At 38.9% G+C, this 26,908-nt stretch overlaps 2 protein-coding genes across 5 annotated transcripts in view; one reads left to right on the top strand and one right to left on the bottom strand.

Moving 5' to 3' along the window:
* Nucleotides 1–17,539, bottom strand: part of Polr2b (RNA polymerase II subunit B) — a 45,264-nt gene extending 27,725 nt beyond the window's left edge. Inside the window, exons 1-7 of one of the 2 annotated variants that reach the window (XM_015482141.2) lie at nt 17,386–17,539; nt 11,297–11,369; nt 6,639–6,789; nt 3,544–3,656; nt 3,205–3,424; nt 2,776–2,934; nt 408–572 (exon numbers count right to left, since the gene is read on the bottom strand). In XM_015482141.2, coding sequence (XP_015337627.1) covers nt 408–572; nt 2,776–2,934; nt 3,205–3,424; nt 3,544–3,656; nt 6,639–6,789; nt 11,297–11,369; nt 17,386–17,404 — 900 coding nt within the window. In that variant the 5' untranslated portion in view covers nt 17,405–17,539. Of the gene's footprint in view, nt 1–407; nt 573–2,775; nt 2,935–3,204; nt 3,425–3,543; nt 3,657–6,638; nt 6,790–11,296; nt 11,370–17,385 lie in introns of those variants that run through there. The other variant, XM_048784542.1, reaches the window with a different exon arrangement.
* A 151-nt stretch (nt 17,540–17,690) lies between these two features.
* Noa1 (nitric oxide associated 1) overlaps nt 17,691–26,908 on the top strand; it is a 15,294-nt gene continuing 6,076 nt past the window's right edge. For all 3 annotated transcript variants that reach the window (XM_015482142.2, XM_048784543.1, XM_015482143.2), the window contains exons 1-5: nt 17,691–19,185; nt 20,370–20,534; nt 21,030–21,235; nt 24,172–24,303; nt 25,387–25,503. In XM_015482142.2, coding sequence (XP_015337628.1) covers nt 18,045–19,185; nt 20,370–20,534; nt 21,030–21,235; nt 24,172–24,303; nt 25,387–25,503 — 1,761 coding nt within the window. In that variant the 5' untranslated portion in view covers nt 17,691–18,044. The remainder of the gene's footprint in view (nt 19,186–20,369; nt 20,535–21,029; nt 21,236–24,171; nt 24,304–25,386; nt 25,504–26,908) is intronic.

Raw genomic sequence — 26,908 nt, 5'->3', positions numbered from 1 at the left:
CGCACACATGCCAGGCAAGCGCTCTACCGCTTGAGCCACATCCCCAGCCCCCCCACCCTTTTAAAAAAAATCTTTTTCTATGTTTTTCTAGTTGTAGTTGGACACAATAGCTTTATTTTATTTATCTATTTATATGTGGTGCTGAGGATCAAAAGCAGCACCTCACACGTGCTAGGTGAGCGCTCCACGGCAGAACCACAACTCCAGCCCCCCCACCCTTTTTTATATTTTACTTAAAGACAGGGTATCACTGAGTTGCTAAGTGCCTCACTAAATTGCTGAGGCTGGCTTTGAACTCATGATCCTCCTGCCTCAGCCTCCCAAGTCACTTGGATTACGAACATGCGACACCACACCTGGCTTGAATTTTTATCAGATACTATGAATACATTCTGTTTTCACATTACCATTTCCATCATTTCCGGATCTTCAAAATCATAAATAATATGTTCTAGGATATCTCTATCAGACACAAAACCTAATGCTCTAAACACAATAATGATGGGAACTTCTTGCTTGATATACGGTAGAGTTGCCACGATGCGCTGACCAATAGCACTCTTTTTTGCACCCTAGAAAAATAAAACACTATTAGAACACAAATATACAAGAGCTCAGAAATAAAAAAGCACCCAAAAAAACATTTAAATTTCAGCTACTCAGAAAGCTGAGGCAGAAAGTTTATAAGTTTGAGGCCAGCCCTAGCAAAGTCCAGACCAGTCTCAGCAACTTAGTGAAACCCTGTCTCAAAATCAAAAATAAAAAGGGGTAAGCTCAGTGGTAAAGCACCTCAGAGTTCAATCCTCAGTACCACCAAAAAACAAAAAAATGGAGACAGCAAGCAAACCATTTACTTTCATGTATTTCAAAAAAAACATGCCTCCCCATAATCTGAGGACCTCCTATGACTGCTTTCCAAAACCACTGAAATAAGTTGACTAATTTTATGGACAGCCTGGTCATTTAAACCATATAGAACTTCCATTCTCTTCCGCCAGCCTGTCAAGATTCCCTAAGAATTAACCAAATACCACATTTGGAAATGATATTTTGGCTGCCAAAGAATATAAATACAACTGATACCTTTCTGTCCCCTCCATCTTGGGGTCTGGGGAGGACTTTGGAAGAAAGAAAAAGACGAGGGGTAAAAGCACGGACATGAATAAACAAATACAGAAATGGCTAAGTACATAATAAAAGCTAAATATTAGATCAGAGTTGTTCTGTGAGGTATCTCCTTATTTAAATAATGCTTCAAAATTAACAAATAGACTCTTACATTTAAGCTTCTTATTTCCAGCTTCTTCCTCTTTAATTTTATGCACATACAAAAACAAAGTAAGTGATTAGCCTACACTGGCATAGCTGGCTGCTTGGTTTAGTCATACTTCTCCACTTTAAATTCACCTTACCTTCTCTTGGCCTCACAACCCTACATTTTGTCCAGAGTTGCCAACATAATATCCTTAATAAATTTTATTCATATCTTGGTCCTCTCCAAAATCCTAGCCAATTATTCCCATGTACATGACAATCACCTGAGGACCTTTTTCCAACTACTTATACCTAGCCCCTATTCCACCACTGCCACCATCCCCATCATTTGGTCAAGGGGCGGGGGTGTCGAATCTTTTATACTTCAGAGTCTTAAGACTATTGATGTGAACTTTTAATTAAGAACCACTAATTCAAATTATCTACTCATCAACTGCTATTCAATCTATTCCATTCAGCTCGGACAAAGGCTATCTTCTAGTCTAACATGGCAGCACATGCCCACAATCCTAGCGGGTGAGAAGAGAGCAAGTCTGAGGCTCGTCTTGGCAACTTAGCAAGACTGTCTCAAAATAAAAAAGAGCAGAGATGTGAAATGCACAAAACTATGTTATATGAATTTATGAATAGGTCAAAATGAACCTCACTATATGTATAACTATAATGCACTAATATAACTTTTTAAATTAAAAAAAAAAAAAAAAAGAAGAGAAAGAAAGAAAAAAACTGGGCATGTAGCTAGTAGTAGAGCATTCCTGGGTACATTCCCAAGTACCACAAAGAATATCAAAAATTTATGATAGGATGCTGCTTCTCTAAGTAAGTTATAAAAGACTGGTTCCATCTTGCTTTTACTCTCTAGGTCTTCTGCCAGCCCCTCTTCCCATACCAAGGATTACGTGGGAGGTCTACCACATCCTTAGCACCACCCCTTTCTTTTTTTTTTTGAGACAAGGTCTTGCTAAGTTTCTCAGGCTGGCCTCAAATTTATGATCTTCCTGCCTCAACCTCCGAAGCTGGTGGAATTACACACAAATGCCTAGTTCTATATGCTTTTTGTGCTTGCTCGCTGTGAAGAAGAAAGTTTTCTTATTGTCAGCTACTGAATGGAGAGGCCCACATGACAAGAAACTGACAGAAGCTTCCGACCAATAGCCAGCAAAGACCTGAAACTGTACAATGGCCAGTAAAGAACTGCATCCTGCCAACAATTATGTGACTAAGCCTTGAAATGTCTGTAGCCTAGGCAAATACCTAATGAGAGAGACTCAGCCAGAGGACCCAGTTAAGCTGCACCCAGATTCCTGACCCACAGATACTACATGATGATAAGTGTTGCTGCTGGGGGAATCTGTTACATGACAATATAATAATACCTAACATGTAACACCAATAATATGTTCCCGAGAAGCTTTTTTTGACTAAGAATTCCATCTGATAAATTATGAAACAAGGCACAAAGGAATAAACAAAAACAACACACCATATCCCAGACCTTACCTGCCCTCCTCTTGCCAGCATGCTAACCCATATAGTACTGGTAGGTCGGGAAGAATTCTCCAGACATGACCTACACTCTCCTGTGTAGGCATATTTAGAATCCTTTTTGGCAAACACATAAACTGTGTTTGTTGCCATTTTCTCTTGGGCAATCAGAACCTATATGGGCAATAAGGAAGTTACAACCATGAAACCCAAAAGGTCTTTGACATATGAAAAGTAAAATGTGCACCTTAATCATAAAGGCTCACAGAGAAACATCAATTCTTGAACTTTACAAACTCCATTTTGCATAAATGCTTCATAGAAATATATAATTTTAACCTCTACTTTCTGGTTACCTTGTATGAAAGTCGACTTTTTAACTTCAACTTTAATGATTTAAATTTAACTATCATTTTGTAATGTTTTAAAATAATGTTACTATACCTTTTCAGATCCATTAATAATAAAATAGCCACCAGGATCCAAAGGGCATTCATTTAACTCACAAAGATCACGATCTGTTAAGCCATTCAATAGGCAGTAAGTTGAACGCAACATAATTGGAATTTTTCCTATAAAAGTTTTCTGATGCTGAGTCTGAAGTTGTTCTTCACCTTCTTTAATGACTGTTTTTGTTATGTCAACATAAAGTGGAGCAGAATACCTTTGAAAATAGAAATGGGTCACAGCTGAGCAATAGTAAGGTATTTGCTAAAATGCAAATCCTCAACTGGTTTCTATTTCAGTATCAGTTGATTACAAAGGAAAAAAAATCTTTCTTACGTGAGATTTCTTAATCTGGCCTCATTTGGCATCATTGGTGAAGGAGCACCATCTCTTTCCCAATGGGTAGGCTTGGAGAGGTAAATTTGTTCAAACTTTAACAAATACCTTGGCTGAAATTAAACAAGAAACATGAAAAAGGTAAATAATTTTTCCCATAAACATTTTAATTATTCCATTTTAACTGACATTAATATTTTAAGTAAAATTAGCTCTTCAAACTGGCAAAATTAATCTATTTTATTGATATGAGGACTCTTCAAAGTCAACAAACTATATGTATATAGTTTTATACCTAATTGCTTTCTTAAGGCAGAAAAAAAATGATTTAATATGCCATAGGTAAATAAAAAGTATACACAGGTTTTTTTGACTAATATAAACTAGTATGAATTTTATTAATGACCTATACAGTTTCATACCCTCTCTTTGGTTAGGATCAAAGGTACAAAATGACCAGAGAACAAAAATAAATTGACATTTTGAATGGTGTTCAAATCTAATCAATAGAATATTAGAAAAAAATAAATCTAACTCTTCCATTAAATATACCTAAAAAAAAAAAAAAAAAAAAAAAAAAGCCGGGCACAGTGGCACACATCTCTATAGGCCCAGCAACTCAGGAAGCTGAGATAGGAGGATGGCAGCCTCAGCAACTTAGCAGGACCCTGTCTCAAATGTTTTTAAATTTTTTAAAAGCCTGGGGATATAGCTCAGTGGTAAAGCACGCCTGGGTTAACTCCCCAGTACCAAATACACACACACACACACACACACACACACCAAAAAAATCTTAATCATTCTTATTCTATATAAAGTATTGAGCACTTCCAATCCTGGCTGTCTATAAGCTCAGTCGACAACAAAATACAAACAAAAAAGTTCTCTTGGGCTGGGGTTGTAGCTTAATGGTAGAGCGCTTTCCTCACATGTGTGAGGGCCCTGGGTTCGGTCCCCAGCACCACATAAAAATAAACGAATAAAATAAAGATATTATGTCCATCTACAACTAAAAATTTAAAAATTATTTTTAAAAAGTTCTCATTTAACATCTGCTGCCTAATTAAACAAGATCCAAGAATATAACTTTTCAGAGAGAAACAGATAATGGATTTCTCTCTACATCAAATCTCATAGAAGATGGGACTAAGCAGACACTTTCCTAAGGAAAAATTACTGATACTCAAGCCTTACAAACTGGAATAGGTAAAGGGAAAAAAGAATTGGCAGGAGTATTGAACCAAGGGGAAGAAACCCTCCATCCATCACTCCTATTATCACTCTAGTTTAGGAAATCATCTTAAGAGTATTCTAAGATTTTCATTTGCTTCCAGCCTCTTTCCCTTCTAAGTAAATACCATTTCCAAAGCGACCTTTCTTAAGTTATAATACTTTTTGCATATTCTCTGACAACCTTTCAACAATCCCTCATATCATCCAAAACCTCTGATGACTCCATCTTATCTTCCAATAAGATCAAAAACAGAAACTGTACTGTGCAGTAGTACACACCTGTGATCCCAGCTACCTGAGAAGCTGAGGCAGAAAGACTACCTGGGCAACTCACTAAGGCCCTATCTCAAAATGAAATAAAAAAGGACTGGGAATATAGCTTAGTGGTAGAGGACTTGCCTCACCACAGATGAGGCCATGGGTTCAATCCCCAGTATTATTGGGGGAGAGGGATAAACTAAAATTCATAGGTTGATGAACCTTTATTTTATTTATTTGTATATGGTGCTGAGAACCCAGTGCCTCATGCATGCTAGGCAAGCACTCTACCACTGAGCCACAACCCCAGCCCTAAAATTCACAGGTTGATTGCTGATCCCCATCCCCTTCACAAACTAAAGTATTTTCTTGTGGAAATGCCTTAGCATCTTTCTCCTCTGCTCTTCTTTTCTAAGCTCTGATAAGTAAGCTTTACAAATTGCTTCTACTGGCACTTTGAATACACTGTTACACTATTATCTCTCTACTTATGCATAAACCATGAAGAAAAAAATGACTGAGATAAAAAAGAAACCTTATGTTCCTTTTTCCATCACAGTCCCTGAAAAGCCAAATACTTTTACTCTTAAAAGCAAAATTCTGTGTAGCATGTCAAATTAGAATGAGAACAAACCAGCCCTTTAAATAAAAGCTATGGAGAAATATGACTGAAATGGCTGGAAATAACAACCTTTGGCACTAACTCACTCTACCTCACTTTGCTTTACAGTTTTCCTTGTCAATCAAAGCCCAACAATTATCCCACAGCTGCCTCTCTACTTTCCTAAATCTGGGTCATTATTTGGCCATTATTTACTTGGTCATTATTATAAATCAGTCATTATTTGGATTTCTTTACAATCATTAGGTAAAACTAAACTTATAAATTCAACAATGTTATAATTTTAATAATGCTTAAAACATGCACATATGTGAATAAAACTTAAGTTTTGATGCTTTTCCTTTGTCTTTTGTTTGTACTTTGAGAAGGGTCTACTTACGTTACCCAAGCTGGGCTCAAACTGGAGATACTCCAGCCTCAGCCTCTGAAGTAACTAGGATTACAGACAGGCACCCCCACACTCAGCTTGTGGTTTTCCTTTTTCAAATCTCATACTGTTATAATAATGCATCCCATGCAATTAGAAGAAAAAAAAAAATCAAGAAAAAGTCCTCCTAACACTTTTTCTTATCTAGGTGAAGTGGCACATGCCTATAATCTTAGCTACTTGGAAGACTAAGGCAGGATGGTTACAAGTTTGAACTCAGGGCCTTGTGCATGTGAGGCAAGCACTCTACCAACCGAGCTATATCCCTGGCCCAAGAAGTAGGATTATTTAAAACAATTATTTCTGGCTTGCTTCTCTTAGTTGTTCATCTTTGAGTCCCTTCTTCCCAACTATTAAATACCCACCATCTGAATAAGGATTAGGATTTTTATTTACTTACAAAAACATATCTCTAGTAAGAATAAATCAGAAGTTGACTGAAGATGCTGTTAAGTACACTGCTAAAAATTCTTACTGACTTTTAACCTTTAAGCCAAGTGCTGAAATTTCAAAATATCATCTATCCATGTAACTTTATTAGAATAACTATCTTACCGGTTCTTCAACTTCTCCACTAGCATGCTGAGCTTCAGCTTGTAGGTCAATAGGTGGAGCATCTTCCACAATTCTTTGAACAGACATCTGAATAAACTCATCAAAAGAATCCAACTGTTGTCTGACCAAGCCTTTTTCATCAAAATAAGAACTAGGAAAATATTGAAGTCCAAAATCAGTTTCAACTTGGTTTGTTTCCTAGCACATTTCTCCATTCTCATTATAATTCAATTCAAACACTCATAAGTACCAGCCACTATATGCCAACCACTAAACAAGATATCATGAGGTACCTAAAAAAAAATGAATAATGTCACAGCAGTAAGTATTTTATAGACAAATTTTATTCAACCTTTTTGAAACATTTCTTGAAAAAAGTTTCAAAATAAAATGGAGAGTGAAAAATAATAATAAAAATTTTAAGGGCTGAGGATATGGCTCAGTGGTAGAGTATTTGCCTGGCATGAATGAGGCCCTGGTTTCGATTTTCAGCACCACAAAAATAAATTTTAAAAATTTTAATTTGAGTAAGAGGGAGCAGGGTGATATCAACAACTAAAATAGGGGCTGGGATGGTGGTACATGCCAGCAATCCCAGTGGCTGGGGAGGCTGAGGCAGGAGGATCCTGAGTTCAAAGCTAGCCTCAGCAACTCAGTGAGGTCCTAAGCAACTTAGAGAGACCCTGTCTCTAAATACAAAAAAGGGCTGGGGATGTGTTCAGTGGTTAGGCGCCCCTGGGTTCAGTCCCCAGAACAAAAACAAAAAATTAAAATAGGGAATGTGTGAGACATGAATTTTAGTTTAAAAATCATTAGTTCTGGGGTTAAGCGGTATTGCTTGATAGAATATGTGTAGAATATGTACATACAAGGTCCTGGGTTAGAACCCCAGCACTAAAACAATAACAAAAACAAAGATCATTGTTCTCTTTAGAATATGTTAATATGTTAAATGTTAAGTCATTTAAGTGAAAATACTCAACAATGACTGGTATTAAAAATGAAGAATGCGAGAGAGATAAGTTAGTAGTACAGATAAGAGTAATTACAAGGTGAAGTCCTAGAGAAGTATGAACCTTATTGTTCACAAGGAACAGTCAGGCACTTTTTCAGTAGAGGGATAGGGAAAAAAAAACACATAATAAGACAGAAAGACATAAAAATGCAAGAGAAATGTCAGCAGAACACTCCCCACTACCACCCAGGAAAGCTGCACAGAGAGGCTAGAGAGCTCTGAGATGGAGCATAACCCTAAGAACTGGATTGCCTCATCATCCCTCAGAAGAAGTACCCCACCACCACGTCTCAACTCCCCCGCCTTGTAACCCCTCCTTAGCCTCTACTCCCCTCTTCCTAGTAATTCTTTACTGATTCTCTTGGCTCCACACGTGAATTTTCTGATATGACAGCTCAACTAATCACCAGCCTCCCACTGTGGCATCATCAAATCACCTCACAGGTCATTGACAGGCCTACAAAATAGGTGCCTTTGTAACAAGGTCTCAGCCTGATCCAATCAATTATGACCACCAATATTAAAAGTTAGGTCCTATGGTAGAGAATAAAGCATACAACCACCCTGTATAAAGCAACCTGAAGAATTACTCGGGCATTTTCTTTTCACTTTTTTTTTTTAAAGAGAGAGAGAGAGAGAGAGAATTTTAATATTTATTTATTTATTTGTTTGTTTGTTTGTTTGTTTATTTTGGCGGACACAACATCTTTGTTTGTATGTGGTGCTGAGGATCGAACCCAGGCCGCATGCACGCCAGGTTAGCGCGCTACCACTTGAGCCACATCCCCAGCCCTTCTTTTCACTTTTTAAGAGAGGCTAGTGATTGGGACATTTTCTTTCAGCACAGACTGTTGGGATAGCAGGACAAGGAAATTTTTCAACTATTTGGGACACCTACTGATATGTAAAAATCACATGGAAAGCATTGCCTAATATAAATAACAATGGTTGCTATGGAGAATTTAAGATAAAAAATCTTCATGAAACCACAGAAATGTTTCATTACTTCAGGACACTAATCATAACTACTTTTGCTAAAATCTTTATAACAGTTCTTCATTAAAATGCTGTTCTGTCGGGCTGTAAATGTAGCAGTAGAGCAAACATTTGTCTAGTACATATACAGCCTTGGATCTGATCTCTAGCACCCTCCTCACCAACACACACAACAATCTTCAACTAGCCAGGTGCAGTGACATGCACCTGTAAGTCCCAACTACATGGGAGGCTGAGACAGGAGCATCACTTGAGCCCCTGGAGTTTTAGGTCAAACTAGGCAAACAGAAAGATCCCATCTTTTTTTTTTTTTTTTTGGAGGGTGGGGGATACTGGGGATTGAACTTAGGGGCACTCAATCACTAAGCCACATCCCCAGTCTTATTTTCTATTTTATTTAGAGACAGTGTCTCACTGAGTTGCTTAGCACCTCGCTTTTGCTGAGGCTGGCTTTGAATCTGCGATCCTCCTGCCTCAGCCTCTGGAGTTGCTGAGATTATAGGCATGCACCACCACACCTGGCAAGACCCCATCTCTTTTTTATTAAAAAATAAATAAATAAATAACAAGCATAGCAGCACATGCCTATAATCCCAGCTACTCAGGAGGTTGAGACAAGAAGCTAACCTCAGTTTGAGGCTAACCTCACCACTCAGTGAGACCCTGTCTCAAAATAAAAAGGGGTGGGGTACAGCTCAGTGGTAAATTGTTTTCCTTGTATGTACAAGGACATAGGCTGAATCCCAGTACTTAAATAAAACAAAACAAAACAAAACTCACTTGATGTTAAAAAGTCAAACAAAATTCCATTTGACAATAGAAAAGTATCTACAGTCAAAAATTTTAAATGAAATAATTTCTTTTAACAAATGATAAATGCTGTGACTATTCACAATACAGTACATTATCCTTAAGCAATCTCCTACATATATTGAAAATAACATTTTTTGCTTAAGATAAAAATACTTTTTCTAACAAAACAAGAAAGATATTCATTTATATTCCAAATGCAAATAGCAGACTGTCAGAAACATGTATTCTTTGAAAAGGGTGTGGTAACCAAAAGAATATACACTCTGGACTGACAGGGCTTATACAAAGTAAATGTCAATTTGCTGATCAAAGAGAAGGGTCATAAGAAATTAACATTATAAACTAAAGGAATAGTACTTAATTCAGGATGCTACTTTACCACTTACAAGTTACATTTTTTACTATGTAAGGTTTTTGTTTGTTTTGGTGTTGGGGCATCAAACCAAGGGTCTCCTGCAGGCCACGCAAGTGCTCTACTACTGAGCTATCCCATATATAAGCTTTTTACTTAATTTAAATACATTTCAGTTACACTTAAATGGGAATTAAGGTTGATATGTAACCCATTATAACTTTACCCACTTAACAATAATGTGAAAAGTTGGATGTGGTGGTGTTTGCCTGTAATCGCAGCCCTCTCAGAAAGGAGGACCCCAAATTCGAGGTCAGCCTCAACAACTTAGTGAGGCCTGCCTCAGCAATGTAATGAGGCCCTAAGACACTTAGCTAGACCCTATCTCAAAATAAAAAATAAATAAAATGGACTGGGGATGTGGCTTAGTAGTTAAGCGCTCCTGGGTTCAATCCCTAGCACCAAAAAAAAAAAAAAAAAGAGAGAAAATCATGGAATCAAGTGAACATCACAGTATGGAACAAAAGTATCTTTTGCTATATGACACTAAAAGAGAATATCACTTCTGCCAAAAGTAAGTAATCTTCTAAATCTAGTTCCAAGGAAGCACTGAGGTGGTGGTGGTGGGGGGGAATATTCTATACAATTACCAGGGGGTTCAGATGTGGATCAATGATAGAAAAAATGCCTGCATGCATGAGGCAATAGGTTTAAACCATAGCACCACTAAAAAAATAAAAAATAAAAAAAAAAAAGGACAAAAAGTAATTGACCTATATGTTTAAAAACTGTCAAGGTCAAAAAAATTGAGATAGAGACAGATTGAGAAACTGTTCCAGATTAAAGGACACAGAATAAGAAGCCACAAAAACAAAACACAATATGTGGTCCTAGAATGGACCCAGAATCAGATAAAGAAAAAGTTTTTAAAATTTTTCTATAAACTTCAGTAGGACAACTAGCAAAATTTGGGCAGTCTATAACTAAAGAAAATTATTACACCAATACTGATTCAATCCCTGTGTTGTGATCATGGGAAAGATTGTTCTTATGTCTGTAACTTATAAATGTTTCAGAAAAAAAATATGTACAGAGGAAAAAGAGACCAAGAAAATGTGATATAAAGGTAACATTTACAGAATCCAGTGAAGTGCATAATTGAATTCCTTATGTGACTTTTCTTTTAAGTCTGAAATACTTAAAAAATAAGTTAAGGGCTGGGGTTGTGGCTCAGTGGTAGAGTGCTCGCCTAGCATGCTTGAGGCACTGAGTTCAATCCTCAGCACCACATCAATGTAAAATAAAGATATTGTGTCCACTTAAAATTTAAAAAATAAATATTAAAAAAATAAATAAGTTAATAAAAACTCTTTCACAACATATTCATAGAGAACATCTACCTATTAGGAATAGAAAAAGCAGAAAAATCCCCTGCTTTATAGTGCCTTTTAAAGCTTATTCAGTTTTGTCTAAAAAATTTACCTGATTACAATCCAGCATGCTTCTTGCCATAAATCTGGGGTGATTTCATCATCATCCTCATCATATTGCATATCTACAAAAACAAAAATATTATATGCAATAATATACCACTAGCTTACACCTTAAGCAAACTTAAAGTCAGCTCAGTAAAAAGCAATATTTACCCCATTTTCCTAAAATTTCATCTAATTACATAACAGAATAATACGACTATGTCACATATTCTTCCCATATACAAAGAAATTTTGTTACAAATTTCAATGTTATTTTGCATGAATTTGTAAGTTTTTCATCTTCTCAAGAAAGTCCACAAAATTTTAATTTATAGCTTATGATAATGATAAGTAGAAGAAAGCTCAGACATAGTCCTCTAACCAACAAGGTCCTCAGAGAATGAAGCAGATCAGGCTAAGAGGATAGAACTAGAAAAAGGTTCCAATACCTTTGCAACACCCTAAGGATGGTCTATTACAGCAACATTTCATACACATACAGGTACGACAGACTATATTTTCCAAAGATGACCACAACCACATTTCTCATTCCACCTGCACTTCCATGATGTGATCTACTATCAAGATACAGTGGTCTATGTATCCTCTCCTTGAATCAGAGTGAATTTTCAACTCTTCTGTAATAAGAGAATGCAACTAGAGCAATGCTGCATGACTTCAGAAGTCACATCAGAAAAAGCAATACAGTTTTCATCTTGTTTGCAAAAACAAATGGAGCCCTGAACTGCCATTAAAAAGTATTACTACTCTAAGGCTTCTATCCTGTGAGGAAGTTCAAACAAGAAGAAGCCACTTACAAGAGCAATCCTAGTCTTTGAGTTCTCCTAGTCTGCCAGACATGTGAGTAAACCATCCAGATCCTGTACACACACACAGACTATCAAGTCAACACTAAGGACTTGGCATCTTCCCTGTTGAACCACCAACACTGTGGGGCAGAGACAAGTCACACCTAATGCCCTGTTCAAATTCCAGATTCACAGATTCCAAAAACAGTAATTTTTAAGCAAGTTTTGGGGGTAGTTATACAGCCAATAGTAATTTAAACAACAGGCACCGGAAAAATCATTATGCACTGGTCCTCAAGTATTAGTCCCATTTTCTTCTATAAAAGAATAAGTGTGCTATACTTTGGGATTTTATTCTGATTTATACATACAGTCTACAAAATTTATAAGCTTTAGATTAAAATTCTGATACATATCCACCCGGGTGCACGGGCACCCGCCCCAATCCCAGTAGTTCAGGAAGTTGAAGCAGGAGGATCTCGAGTTCAAAGCCAGCCTCAGCAATTTAGCAAGGCCCTAAGCAACTCAGCAAGACCCTGTCTCTAATAAAAAATATAAAAATGGGGATGTGGCTTGGTGATTACACCCCTTTGGGTTCAATCCCTGGTACCAAAAAAAAAAAAAAAAAAAAAATTGATACATCGACAAAATAAAACTTAAAAAAAAAATACTAATCCTTATGCATGAAGGGGAAGGAGGTGAGGTTAAGAAAGACAGTTATGGGCTGGGGATGTGGCTCAAGCGGTAGCGCGCTCGCCTGGCATGCGTGCGGCCCGGGGTTCGATTCTCAGCACCACATACAAACAAAGATGTTGTGTCCGCCAAATACTAAAAAATAAATGTTGAAATTCTCTCTCTCTCTACCTCTCTCTCACTCTCTCTTTAAAAAAAAAAAAAAAAAAAGAAAGACAGTTATAAAAAATAACAGAGATTTCTAGCTTTGATAAGAGATTAAAGGTTAATATCACTGCCATATAGAAGTATATTCAAAGACAGAAAAAAGAGGAAATGAAGAGGAAGGTTTTAGATATATCTGAGATCATATAGCCCTTTAAATATTTTCCATAGGTAACTAGATACAAATATGAAGCTCAAATAAAAGTTTCATGTCATAAACAAAGTCGAAATCTTGAACAAATGGTTGAGAAAATAAGGGGAATTTTCATAAGGAAAAGACTGAAGACAAGATATTAGGGAATACCTCAGTTTAATAGTCATGTGAAGGAAAATGAACCCATGAGGGAGATTCATGTATTAATTTATCTATTAAATTAATCATCAAATATTTGAGCATGAGCATCTACTATGGCCCAAGCATTAGAGACACCACCCTCAACAAGATAAATATAGCTGTATCCTTGGGGAGATTATGACTTATTGGGGAAATACAGACAAAGTGAAATCAATAAAGCCCAAATGATGTGGACATTTCTAACCAGGATCTGAAGAAGTCAGGGAAGACATCTCAAAAGCTGAGCTAGCTGGGTGTGGTAGCAGCCCTTGCCTGTAAGCTAGCCACTCGGAGGCAGAGGCAGGAGGACCACAAATTCAAGGCCTGCCTAAGCAACTTAGTGATATCCTAAGCAAATTAATGAGACCCTGTCTCAAAAAATGAAAAGGGGCCAGGCACAGGGACACATGCCTGTAATTCCAGCAGCTCAGGAAGCTGAAGCAGGAGGATCACAGGTTCGAAGGTAGCCTCAGCAACTTAGTAAAGCCCTGTCTCTAAAAAAATATATATAAAAAAGGGGTGGGGATGTGGCTCACTGGTTAAGCAACCCTGGGTTCAATCTCTGGTACCAAAAAAAGAAAAGAAAAACAAAAGAGATGGCTCTGTGGTAAAGCAATTCTGGGTTCAATCCCCATCACCACCAATGTATGAAGGGGGGAAAAAAAAAGCTGAGCTAAACACAGACCTCATGTCATGAATAGAACAGTAAATTAGGCAAAAATGAGATTGTGAAGGTAAGGAGTAAAGAAAGAAGTATTTCAAGCGGTAAAAAAAGCTTGTGCAAAAGACTCCATAATGAAAGACGTATGGCATATTCATGGAAAGAAGGCCACTGAAGCAGGAGAGTGAAGTTAGAAGGGGAGTGAGACAAATTTGGTTTACACCAACAGAGGTTTGAGAGACCACTCTAAGATTTGAATAGGGGTATGGCTAGATCAGATGTCACTTCTGAAAGATCACTATGCCCAGTGTGCAGAGTAGCTTGGAGAAGACCAGAAGAACACAAATCAGAGTGTTCTTGCCAAGAGCTGGTGGTAGCATGAACAAGAATGTGGCAATGGGGACAAAGAGAAGTGACTCAGATATGACTTATTTAGAAGACTCTGATCATCAAAACCTGATGGTTAATTAGATACAAGAGCAACAAACAGGAATTAAAACTGATTCCCAAGGAGTTGAGAGCAGTTATGTGTCCCTCTAATCCCAGTGATTCAGGAGGCTAAGTCAGGAGGATCACTTAAGGACAGGAATTTGGGGCCAGATTCTCTAAAAACTAAAATACAATGCCAAGGCTTCTGGCTTCCACAACCAGAAATAAGAGGGTAGTACCATTCACCGAAATGGAGGACACAGAAGGCAAAGGCTTTGGAAGGAGACTGGATAAAAGAACACAGTGAACTCAGTTTAGGCAGTGATGAGTTTAAAGAGCCTGGGTGACATCCCAGATGTCTAATAGTAGTTAGTATGCAGAATATCTGAATTGGGAATACATATCCAAAAGACACACACATACAGGCAGTAACTGAAGTCATAAAAGAATGGATAAGATCACCCAGGAAGAATGTGAATAATAAAAGAGAATGAGAAGGAAAGTCAAACAGGTAAGAAGAATCAAGTGAAAGTGATGTAGAAGAAGAGATGAATGAATTTCCAGGAGGAAGTCTGTCAACAATGTTGGATACCACATAGTTATAGATAAGACTTTTTAAATGCCCATCTGATTTATCAACTAAGAAGTCATAAGTAATCTAGTAAGAGTTGTTTAAAGGTAGCAGCACCAGAAGAATCAGACTAGCATGGGTTAAGGAGACCCTGAAAGATGGAAATTGGAAATAAGGCAAAGCTTGGCTGCAATGAGAAAAACAAAATATTGGAAGAAAAAGCAAACAACGAAAAGAGTTTAACTTGTTTTCCTACAAACAAGTGAGATTTGACATTTTCACATAGAAAGAAGCCAGGTTGAAAAGAAGCAGGTGAAAACTGATAAGGATATACCTAATAAAGATTTTGGAGGAAGGTCTGCACAAATCAAAGGTAGACTCACTGCTGTAGTAGCTTTGATAAACTTACTTTCCACAGGATTACTAAACACTGCTGAGAATGTAAATTAGTACAATGTAAATTAGTACTATAATGGTCACATGGCACCATCTAAAAATGTTTTTAACACACATATCATTCAACCTGACAATTCTATTATCTAGGAATCTATCCTACAAACATTTGAGCAAAATGATTATGTACAAGATAATTCACTACAGTACTGATTATTAATATCCTTCAATAAGAGACTACTTAAGTTATGGTACATCCATACACACTCAATAGCTTTGGGGTGATGAGAATACTCTATGTAGTAATAGGAAAACCCCTACTCATATTACAAAAACCAAAGTGCTGAAAAGTGTGACTGTTACTTTTTTGTTTGTAAAAAGGGGAAAAATAGAACCCAATTTATATTTGCTTAAATATGCATAAAAAAAACAAAGAAGTTAAACTGTTGTTTTTTTTTTTTTTTTTTTGATGGCACTGGGATTGAACCCAAGGCCTCATCCACACTAAGTAAGTGCTCTACCACTGAGCTACATCCCTAGGCCATAAAATAAATGTCAAGAATCTGAGAATAGAACAAGCCAAGCATATAATTATTCTATTCTATTCTATTCACCTATAATCCCAGCCACTAGCAAGGCTGAGATAAGGAGGACTGAGAGTTCAAACCCAGCCTCAGCCTTGCAACTTAGCAAGGCCCTAAGCAACTCAGTGAGACGCTGTCTCTAATATGAAAAAAGGGCTGGGGATGTAGCTCAGTAGTTAAGTGCCCCTGGGTTCAATCCCTGGTACCAAAAAAAAAAAAAAAAATCTAAAAACAGTATCACCTGTGGAGAGGGTTCAAACTGGGCAGTTGGAAAACAAAAATGAGACCTGATACTTTTCAACACTCTTATTTTCCAGCTTGTGAGTGATGAGAATATATTACCCACTCAAAAAGTAAGCTATAAAAAAACTTCTCTTGAATTTTTCTTCCACTGAGATAGTAGTTAAAAAGTAGAGAATATAAGATTTCTGGACAAAAGCTATAAATGAGACTGAGATGTTTCAGCAACTTTAAAAGTTTAAGTTTTTGCTTCTATTTTCTTTATGAGGTGGCTAAGAGAATGAGAAATGTGAGAGGCGGACAGAGAATTGGGAGCTTAAAAGAGAAAAAAAAAATCTGAAATAATAGAAGTGGAGAAGGGAGAGGGAACTTTAAAAATACATTCAAAGACAGGTGTGGTGGTGCACTCCACTAAGCCCAGTGACACAAGAGGCTGAGGCAGGAAGATCTCAAGTTCAAAGCCAGCCTCAGCAAGTTAGTGAGGCCCCAGACAACTTTATGAGACCCTGCCTCAAAATAAAAAACGGCTGGGGACTTGGCTCAATGACTAAACCATGGACACCATCCCAGGTACCAAAAGGAAGAAAAAAAAATACATTAGGCATGACTAAGAATAACATATGTGAAAAGTAAAAAGATAAATTGGCCCTGTTCAGCGGAATACATATAACCTGAGAACTATGTTATCCTGTGGGAGATTTAAAGGCCATCTTTTAAAGCAATTTACTTAAAGACTAATAGATAAGAAGGAAAGCCAAACTAGACCAACCCTCCCCCTCCAAAATCCTTTGTCCCCGCTGTATTTCCAGAGCCTAATACAATGTGAGGCATAAGACTGGTGCTCAAAAATCCAGCTATTCAATAAATCGACTGCGACCTTAAACTGAAAGGCGGAGGGGAGCTCCTTCAAGTTCAAATATGAAAGGTGATATCAGATTGGACAGAAGGAGACGGTGGAGAGAACCAGAACGAACACGACTGGAAACATGAACACACGTTCCCTGACCCTGCGCCTCCCGCAAGCCCAGCTTGGTTCCGGGCCTGAGGTGTGTGGGGAACACGACAAGGGGCTGCCTGCGACGGACGAGGGAGAGAGCCTCAAAACTCCCTCCACCCAGTACCCCCCGCTTCCCTTCTTAAATGAGTCGCCGCGAAATGTGTTTTGAGTGTTCACCTACCCTCGTCTGCGTCATACATATTGGCAGAAGGCTTTGGAGCTCCTAACCCGAGAAATCAAAGATAGGCGCAGGACAGCCACCAGTACCCGCAGCGAGAAGCGAAGTAATTTCCGTCTCCGGAATTCCCAGAATGCTCTGCGTGCCGCAGCAAAGGCCTCCCGCAAACGCCAACGTGAGATTTGCGCCTGCGCGGACAATAGGGTAAAGTTTACCCGGGGAGAGTTGCTGGCGCGCAAATTGTGTTAAGAGGATAGCTTGTTTAGGCCAAGAGTTGGTTGCTGCCGGTCAAAGCTTTCGGTCTGTTTTGTTTTTCACTGTAGTTGTAGAAACAATGACACCCGAAAAACAATCAGTGTATTAATGAAAGGTTTTGGTTGTGGACGTGAGTCCGCAGCATTCTATGCCAATTTTCTGCACTTCTAAAGACAAAATGTGATTTATTAAGGACGACTTGTGGCACATCGTGCTTGACGGTACCTTCTCCACTTTAAGTGGGCTCTAAGGCCTCAGAGTTTCATCGCGAGAACTCACGGGGTTTTACGCGTGGTGGACAATTCCCAAGTACCCCCGGGCTTGGGTCTCGGGTTTCGCGCGGGTCTGGAACACTGGGACGCGCCTGCGCTCGTGGCTCCGCCCCGCTCTTCGTGGCGCCCTTCCCCATGCTGCCCATAAGCCTGGCGGGTAGGCTGCTGTGGCGCTTCCTGCAGGGATTGTCGCCCGCCGTAACGCGCCATGGCCTCCGGGATCCGATCCTGGAGAGGAGATGCGCAGCTGCCTTCTTCCAGTACCCATCCCTCCTGGGACGTGGGCTTCCTCGTGGCCCCTCGGCCACTGGGGACTACGAAGAAACCACTGACACGGAGGAGCATTTTGTGTTCCCGGAATATATCCCGAAGCCCCCGGGGGCACCGAGTCCCGAGGAGCAGTTGCGTAAGATGCTGCAGCTGCAGCAGGAGAAAGAACGACAACAGGATCAGCGGAAGGAGGAACGACTCCAGCAGAAGGTACCGGCCGGCCGCCGCCCGCGCCCGATCGTAGAACTCCCGGATCCGACGGTGCCTCCTAGCGGCCTGAACTGCACGGGCTGCGGGGCAGAGCTGCACTGCCAGGACCCCGGCATGCCCGGCTACCTCCCCAGCGAGAAGTTCTCCAGCGCGGCCCAGGCGGACAGCGGACCTTTGCGGCTCGTGTGCCAGCGCTGCTGGCTGCTGGTGCACCACCGGCGCGCCCTGCGCGTGCAGGTGAGCCGCGAACAGTACTTGGAACTGGTGAGCGCCGCGCTGCGGCGGCCTGGGCCAGCCCTGGTGTTGTACATGGTAGACCTGCTCGACTTGCCCGACGCCCTGCTGTCCGACTTGCCCAAGCTGGTGGGTGCCAAGCAGCTCATCGTGCTGGGGAACAAAGTGGACCTGCTCCCTCAGGATTCTCCCGGCTACCGGCAGCGACTCCGAAACAGGCTGTGGGACGACTGCATCCGTGCCGGACTCCTGCCGGCCCCTGGCCACCGAGGACCACAGCAGTCCAGCGAGGACAAGCCAGGGGACGCGGAGAATTCGAATCCGTCGGCCTGGTCGCGCACGGTGGTCAGGGACGTAAGGCTGATCAGCGCCAAGACTGGCTATGGAATTGAAGAATTGATCTCCGCACTTCAGCGCTCCTGGCGTTACCGTGGCGATGTCTACCTGGTGGGCGCCACCAACTCTGGCAAGTCCACTCTTTTTAACACACTCCTGGAGTCTGATTACTGCACCGCAAAGGGCACCGAGGCCATCGACAGGGCCACCATCTCCCCTTGGCCAGGTGAGGCTTAGGAGGCTCGCATGCTGAGAAATTGGACGTCTGGTCGTGGCACAGGCACCTACTGTTTCTTTGCTTAACGACCAAGTTAGACTGCATGGAGGCTTCCATTTAAAAATCCTCTCATACTTTGTTACACCCCTCTTCTGTATCAACTTACTGCGTCGAAATTAAGTATATGTTGTTTTAAAACAGAAAACACACCAGGGAACAAACAAAGCAAAGTTCCCACTGTCTTGGAGATTTCCCTTCCAGTTTATTTTCTTTGTATGTTTTTCTTGAAAATTGTGCTTCCTTTTTTTTTTTTTTTTTTTACTCTGTGAACCACTCTCCACCCCTCAGTGTTACTGTTCACATCCTGAATTTATTCTTGACACCATTATACAATACATACATAACATCTGAATAATTCGTTAATGCAATATGGTGTTTGGCTTTGTTTTGTGACTTTAAGAAACTTCTGTGATGGGAAACTGATTTCTTCTATGACCCTCTTCATTATTTAAGTTCACAAAACTAACTTCCCCATTTGTTCCCTTGAAACCAGGGTTTAACTGCATTTGGTTAGAGCTTTTTGTTTTGTTTTGGTTTTTTGTTTTTGTTTTTTGCTTTTTTGTTTTGATACCAGAGATTGAACCCAAGGGTGCTTTACCACTGAACCACGTCCCTTTATTTTTTATTTTGAAACTGGGTCTCACTAAGTTGCTAAGGCTGGCTTTAGCAAGTAGTAGAGTCCTTGTCTCTAAAGGGTCTCTTTTCCAGAAGAAGGAAATTTCCTTCTGCCTTGGCCTTCCAGAGGGTTGTGATTACAAGCATGTGCCACCATGCCTTTCCTGGCCCCCTGTTCTCTATCTTGCACTTTCAGTTGAAATATACTCAGAACTCTCTACAGCCATATCATTTTGAATGTACCAAATCTCATCTGACTTATACACAGAATTGTTTTTGTACTGGATAGCCGTATGGAAATGGGAATAATCAGGTTCCAGATTTTGGATTCAAATCTGGGTTAGCCTTTGAGCCCATCTTTAAGACGATTTCCTCATTTAAAGTGACAATAATCTTATAGAGGATTGTCATGGAGGTTGAGGGAGATGAATCACAGCCAACATAATGTAGATCCTAAGAAATGTTCATTTTCCTCCCCTTGATCCCTTTTCTGAAAACACTATTCTTTGGTATTTCAGGTACCACATTAAACCTTCTGAAGTTTCCTATTTGCAACCCAACTCCTTATAGAATGTTTGAAAGACAAAAAAGACTTAAAAGTGATGCAAATAAAGCTGAAGAAGATCTTAGTGAACAAGAACAAAATCAACTTAATCGCTTTAAAAAGCATGGTTATGTAGTTGGTAAGTGCCCTATTTGGGAAAACCCTTGTTGATTCTCTGTTAAAATTCTTTGTTGAGACCTACAATACAGCTGTCTTAAGCTAGCCAGTTTCTGTGGGTAGAGACTTACTTCCTTCTTCTGGAACAGACCCTTTAGAGGCAAGGGCTTTGCTATTTGGAAACCCACACCAGTACAAGTGGTAATGCTCATTGATTCTGTGCAGCAGCTTTACATTAGGTTATCCTTTTCTCCTTGGTAACTTTTTCAGCCTGGCTTTAGTAAAAACTGAATTCCAATGCCATCTGCCTGAGTGTGCACAGCTAGCCTCGCACTTTTATCATTTTAAAAGTCTGACTCTCATTACCTTTGTGGGGAGTTCCACACAGGTATTGTTGCAGTCTTACTTCCATACCCTATAGTTAGTCTGAGTGACTTGTTTGAGAAAAACATAAAAATTGTCTGGAAATCAAAAGCATTAAAGGAGCAACTGATAACCTCAATATCATTCATTTTAGGAAGAGTTGGAAGAACATTCTTATATTCAAAAGAACAAAAGAAAGAAGATACTTTTGAGTTTGATGTTGATTCACTTGCCTTTGACATGGGAAATGAACCTGTCATGGTTGTGGAGAAATCCACCAAACGGATAGAATTGACTCCTCAAGATATGAAAGATGCCCACTGGTTTTATGACACCCCTGGAATTACAAAAGAAAATTGCGTACGTTTTTGGTTTCTTTTAGAAACATTTACTTTCAATTGCAGAAGTACTGTCTTAATTGGTAGAAAGCAAGAAAGGTGCTATACTTCCACTTTAGATTTAGTTCTGATTCATTCATAAAGCAGTTAGGAGGCAAATCTATATGTCATCAAATCTCTACTTTTTTGGTAGACTTCACTGAAGACAATCTACTTGATTATATTTATGATGGTAGTTGTTAGCTTAATTAGATGTTTACAGGATCCTAGATTTTGAGGTTGGAAGAAATCATAAATACCACTGCAGTCCAGCTCCCTATTCCATATTTGAATTCCCTATATAACATATCCATCACAAGGATATCCAACTTGAACTAAAGTAGGAAGTGATTCACTATTAGGTGAAGCAGTAACCCATTTGGTCTTGGACCCAATGTTTGTATTGTACTCAACAGTTTCCCTATAACTTGTACTCATTGTTCCTCAAAACTGTATGGAATCAACATAATACTTATTTCCCTTGAAATATGTTAAATTGTAAGTCCTGTCAAATGAGCATAGTTTAATTTTTTTCCACTTTTTTTGTTTTTATTAGATGAGCATAATTTAGAATAGAATTAAGTGAACCTGTCTTGCCTTTAGGCCTCTTTTTTTTAATATTTATTTTTTAGTTGTAAGTGGACACAATATCTTTATTTTTTTAAGTGCAATTGGCCCTTTATTTAAAGAGAGAGAGAGAATTTTTTTTTTTAATATTTATTTTTCAGTTTTCGGCGGACACAACATCTTTGTTTGTATGTGGTGCTGAGGATCGAACCCAGGCCACACGCATGCCAGGCAAGCACGCTACCGCTTGAGCCACATCCCCAGCCCACAATATCTTTATTTTAATGTGGTGCTGACAATGCAGTGCCTCGCACGTGCCAGGCGAGCACTGTACCACTGAGCTACAACCCCAGCCCCTAGGCCTCTTTTTAATCCAAATGCAGCATCTTATGGGTAACTTCCATTTTGTCTTAATTAAATTCTTTGATTTTGTCTTAATTATTTTGTTCTGTAACAGACCTATTGAATCTCACAACTTTTTATTATTTGCAGTTTTGATCTTTATCCAAGTCATTGGCTCAAGTGGGCATCTGGGATACAGCCTCACAACAGTTGTATTAATCTCTTCCTTTGAGTCTGGCTACTGCCAGTTTTTAATTATCCTAATTATCTCATACCTCCCTGTGAAACAATACCGGTTTCTTAGGTACTTTCCTTTACCTTATCAGGTTCAGTTACTATTTCATTCTCAGAATCATATACTCTTTGGTGTACCACATCATAAACATCAGTTTAACATTTATTGCTCTCCTAGAGTAATCACTCATGCTCAGTCTTTTCTGAGTAACTGGACTGCTTTCCAATGATGTTCTATTACTGTAACTTCACCAACTAATTATTTCCTTTCACACTCATTTAGGTCAAGATAATCATTACTTTAGTCATGTACCGTCATGTGAAACAGTTGAGTCAGAAAGTCAAGGATTTGCAAAATATTCTAGCTAGCAGAATTAAGTCCCTCGGGTTTTTTTAATATAAAAATCTGTCAGATAGCCAGATGCAGTGGTACAAACCTATAATCCCAGAAGTTTAAGAGGCTGAGAGATAAGAGGGTCACAAGTTCAAGACCAACCTCAGCAACTCAGACCCTGTCTCAAATTAAAAAATAAAAAAGGACTGGGATGTTTTTTTATTTCCTGGGCACTGGATATTGAAGCTAGAGACTCACATGCTAGGAAGCACTCTACCACTAAGCAATATCCCCAGACCTTTTTATTTCTTTTTNGGGGATTGAACCCAGGGGCACTTATCCACTGAGCAACATCTCTAGCCCTTTTTTATTATTTATTTTGAGATGGGGTCTCATTAAGTTGCTTAGAGCCTTGCTAAGTTGCTGAGGCTGGCTTTGAACTTGTGATCCTCCTGACTCAGCCTCCTAAACTGCAGGAATCACTATACCCAGCTGAATTAACAAGATTATTTGCCATTTATGCCCTTTTTTTCTTCCTGTGCTAAGGATTGAACCCAGGGCCTCATGTGTTAAGTAGGCAGGTATTCTTTCACTTGCCTATACCCCCAGCCCTCTTTTCTCTTTTAATCTGATTTTTACCTCTTAAATTTTATCAGAATCTTATACTTCCTATTTTTCCTCTTCTATTTTCTCTAGTCTTTAAGAAATCTTCATTTTTAAAGACTTGGTGAATCTTTATTCACCAAGCCGTAATCCCAACTACTTGGGAAGTTGAGGCAGGAAGATAGAAAGTTCGAGGCCAACGCAGGCAATTTAAGTGAGGCTCTGTCTCAGAAAGAGATCTGGGGATGCAGCTTAGCTATAGAATACTGCCTAGCATGCATTAGTCTCTGGGTTTAATACCCAGTACTGCCAAAAAAGAAATCTGTATTCTTATATAAGCCAGAGGAATCATAACTTTTTCTCAGTTTGTGCTGAATATTCAGGGGAAATGAGGATATTGAAGTCCAGAATTTAGAAAGTTCTTCAAACTCTTGACCTCTGATGCATACATGTTTAACCACTAGGACATGAGGTTGCAGTCTATTAATTTAAGCTAGAAACTACTGTTCCCCAGAAGACCTGAGCATGTTTTCTCCCATGGTATTGATCCTGAAACATTTTCAAGTTCATACCAATTTTAACATTGTAGCATAGTGATGACATAGAAAAATATCATATACCTATGAAGTTATTTTGCCACTGCCCAAGACTCAGTTTTGAAATGAGTATAACCACCAGTAAATTGAGATTAATTTAGACAGAATTTATATGTGACTAACTGACATAATTTGGTTTATTTTGAAGTCTAGTATTTTCTCATCACTTTTTATAAATGAATCTCAAAATACCATATTTTCAGTAAAAGTAATTCTCTATTAAACTTACCATTTGCTTCACAGATTTTAAATCTTCTAACAGAAAAAGAAGTAAACATTGTTCTACCAACACATTCCATTATTCCAAGAACTTTTGTGCTTAAACCAGGAATGGTTCTATTTTTGGGTGCTATAGGCCGCATAGATTTCCTGCAGGTAAGAAAAATCTGTACCATTAAAAACTACTAGGTATTAGGATGTACTTTAAAGAAGCATTAACATTATGAATAAGACTGTCAAAATGTTTATATAACTAAGTCATGATTTTATATGTTTGGAAATTTCCATAAAAGCTTGGGAGAAAGGGGGGAAAAAAAAAAAGGAATACTGGGTCTTAAAAACCTTATCATCAAAGGGATATTGAATGCTCTATAAAACTTAGCATTTAAGACCAGATACTGAGCCAGGAGCTGTGGTGCACGCCTGTAATCCCAGCAGCTTGGGAGGCTGAGGCAGGAAGATCATTAGTTCGAAGCCAGCCTCAGCAAAAGTGAGGTACTAAGCAACTCACTGAGACCCTCTCTCTAAATAAAAATATAAAATAGGGCTGGGGATGTGGCTCAGTGGTCAAGTGCCCCTGCATTCAATCCCCAATACCAAAAAAGAAAAAAAAAAAGATGAAATACTATCCCTTTCCTGTGCTCTTGTTTCACAAGGAAATCATAAGATTAGACCTCTTGATCCAGAGCTAGTATGCATTGAAGTAATTCAGCACTTCTTTATATCCCAGATATTATCTTTTTTTATATGTTCTTTTTGCTTGGTATTCATCTGTATAATACCATTTTGGGGATTTTAGAGCATCTGTAGAATCATTCTTCATTTTGCCGAAGTGAAAAGAAGAAAGGAAAACAAAACATAGATATGTCCACCAACATGCAACTTACAAGTACATTGTTATAGTACATTCCTTGGGTTTTGTGTTTTATCATTCTTTGTTGGAAATTTTAGTCTTACACATCTAGAACCCTTGTATATTTCATTAAGGCCCATAGATTTTTAATATTTTATACCTAACTTCAATAGTATCAACAAGTCTGCAAAAGTCCTAGTCTTATGATTTACATGAATTGTAAAATGCACTCCTTCCATATTGTGCTCCCTTTTTTTTTGATATTTATATAATTTGATTACAGCTGCTATTATTACCCATTCTTATGAAGAGTTTTCTCCTTTTTTACTATACCTTGTAATCAAGTTTTTCATTGGGTAAAATAATTTCTCTCCTCCTTTCTTAAGGGAAATCAGTCCGCTTGGTTTACAGTTGTGGCTTCCAACTTCCTTCCTGTGCATATTACTTCCTTGGACAGGGCAGATGCTTTGTATCAGAAGCATGCAGGTCATACATTACTCCAGGTGAGTCAACCCGCTTGACGATTGCACAGTTAGAGCTGGTACACCTTTGATGGTCCTACTGCCCTGCCAAGAAAGCCTGTATTAGACTGGGATTGTGACTCATAGAAGTAGATCGCTCACCTAACATGCATGAGGCACTGGGTTTGATCCTTAGCACCAAATAAAAATAAAAAGAATAAATGTATTGTGTCTTCCTACAACTAAAAAAATAAATAAATATTTTTTTAAAAAAAGAAAGAAATAAAGCCTGTATTGGACAAAACTGTCTGTTACATATCAGCTAGCTAACCTTTCACCTCATTCTCTCTGAGGATTCTGGGTATAAAGCAAAAGGGGCTCTAAATGAAAAAGAAGTGATTTCTAGAAAAGCCACAGAGCTGTATTTAGACTACAGTGTCCAAAATGGTAACCACACTAGCCACATATACATATGCCTACCTAAATTTAAACACATTAGTTAAAATCAAATAAAATTTAAAATATGGTTACTTAGTCACACTAGCCATCTTTCAAGTGCCCAGTAGTCACATCATTGCATAGTTATACTAGACAATGCTGAGTGGAGAGAAATTACAGATTTTGTCACAAATAGGAGATGCTACTGACATCCAGTGGTGAGACCACAGATGATGCTAAACATCCTGTAGTGCACTGCAGATCCCCTCACAATAAAGATGATCTGGTTGCCAGACATAGAAGTTCAAGACCAGCCTCAGGAACTTAGCAAGCCCGTTTCAAAATAAAAATTAAGAAATAAAAAGGTAAGCCTGGCACAGTAGGCACATGCCCATGATCCAAGCAGCACGGGAGGCTGAGAAAGGAGGATCCCAAGTTGAAAGCCAGTCTCAGCAAAAGTGAGGCACTAAGCAACACAGTGAGACCCTGTCTCTAAATAAATAACAACAACAAAAAAAAAATAGGGCCAGGGGCTAGGGATGTGGCTCAAGCTGTGGCGTGCTTGCCTGGCATGAATGCGGCCCGGGTTCGATCCTCAACACCACATACAAACAAAGATGTTGTGTCCGCCAAAAAGTTAAAAATATATATATAAATAGGGCCAGGGATGTGGCTCAGTGGTTGAGTGCCCCTGAGTTCAGTACCCAGTACCCAAAAAAAAAACAAAAACAAGAAATTAAAAGGTAAAATTTTGACTAAAGAGTAAAAAAAGAAAAAGGGAAAAAGCTGGGGATGTAGTTCAGTGTTAAAGCACCCCTGGGTTTAATCCCCAGTACCAAAAAATACATATACTCATAAATAAATAAAAGGGCTAGGGATTAAGTTTACAGTAGAGTGCCCCTGGGTTCAGTCCCCATTCTCAATCTCTCAATCTCAGACACCAATTTTAGCTTATTGCTCCTCTTCTTTCCCGCTATCCTAGCTCCTTTTTTTTTTTTTTTTTTTTTTT

Source organism: Marmota marmota, unplaced genomic scaffold (assembly GCF_001458135.2).
Source record: "Marmota marmota marmota unplaced genomic scaffold, marMar, whole genome shotgun sequence".
NCBI classification, from domain to species: Eukaryota; Metazoa; Chordata; class Mammalia; order Rodentia; family Sciuridae; genus Marmota; species Marmota marmota.
This window is presented reverse-complemented; position numbering and strand designations above follow the sequence as displayed.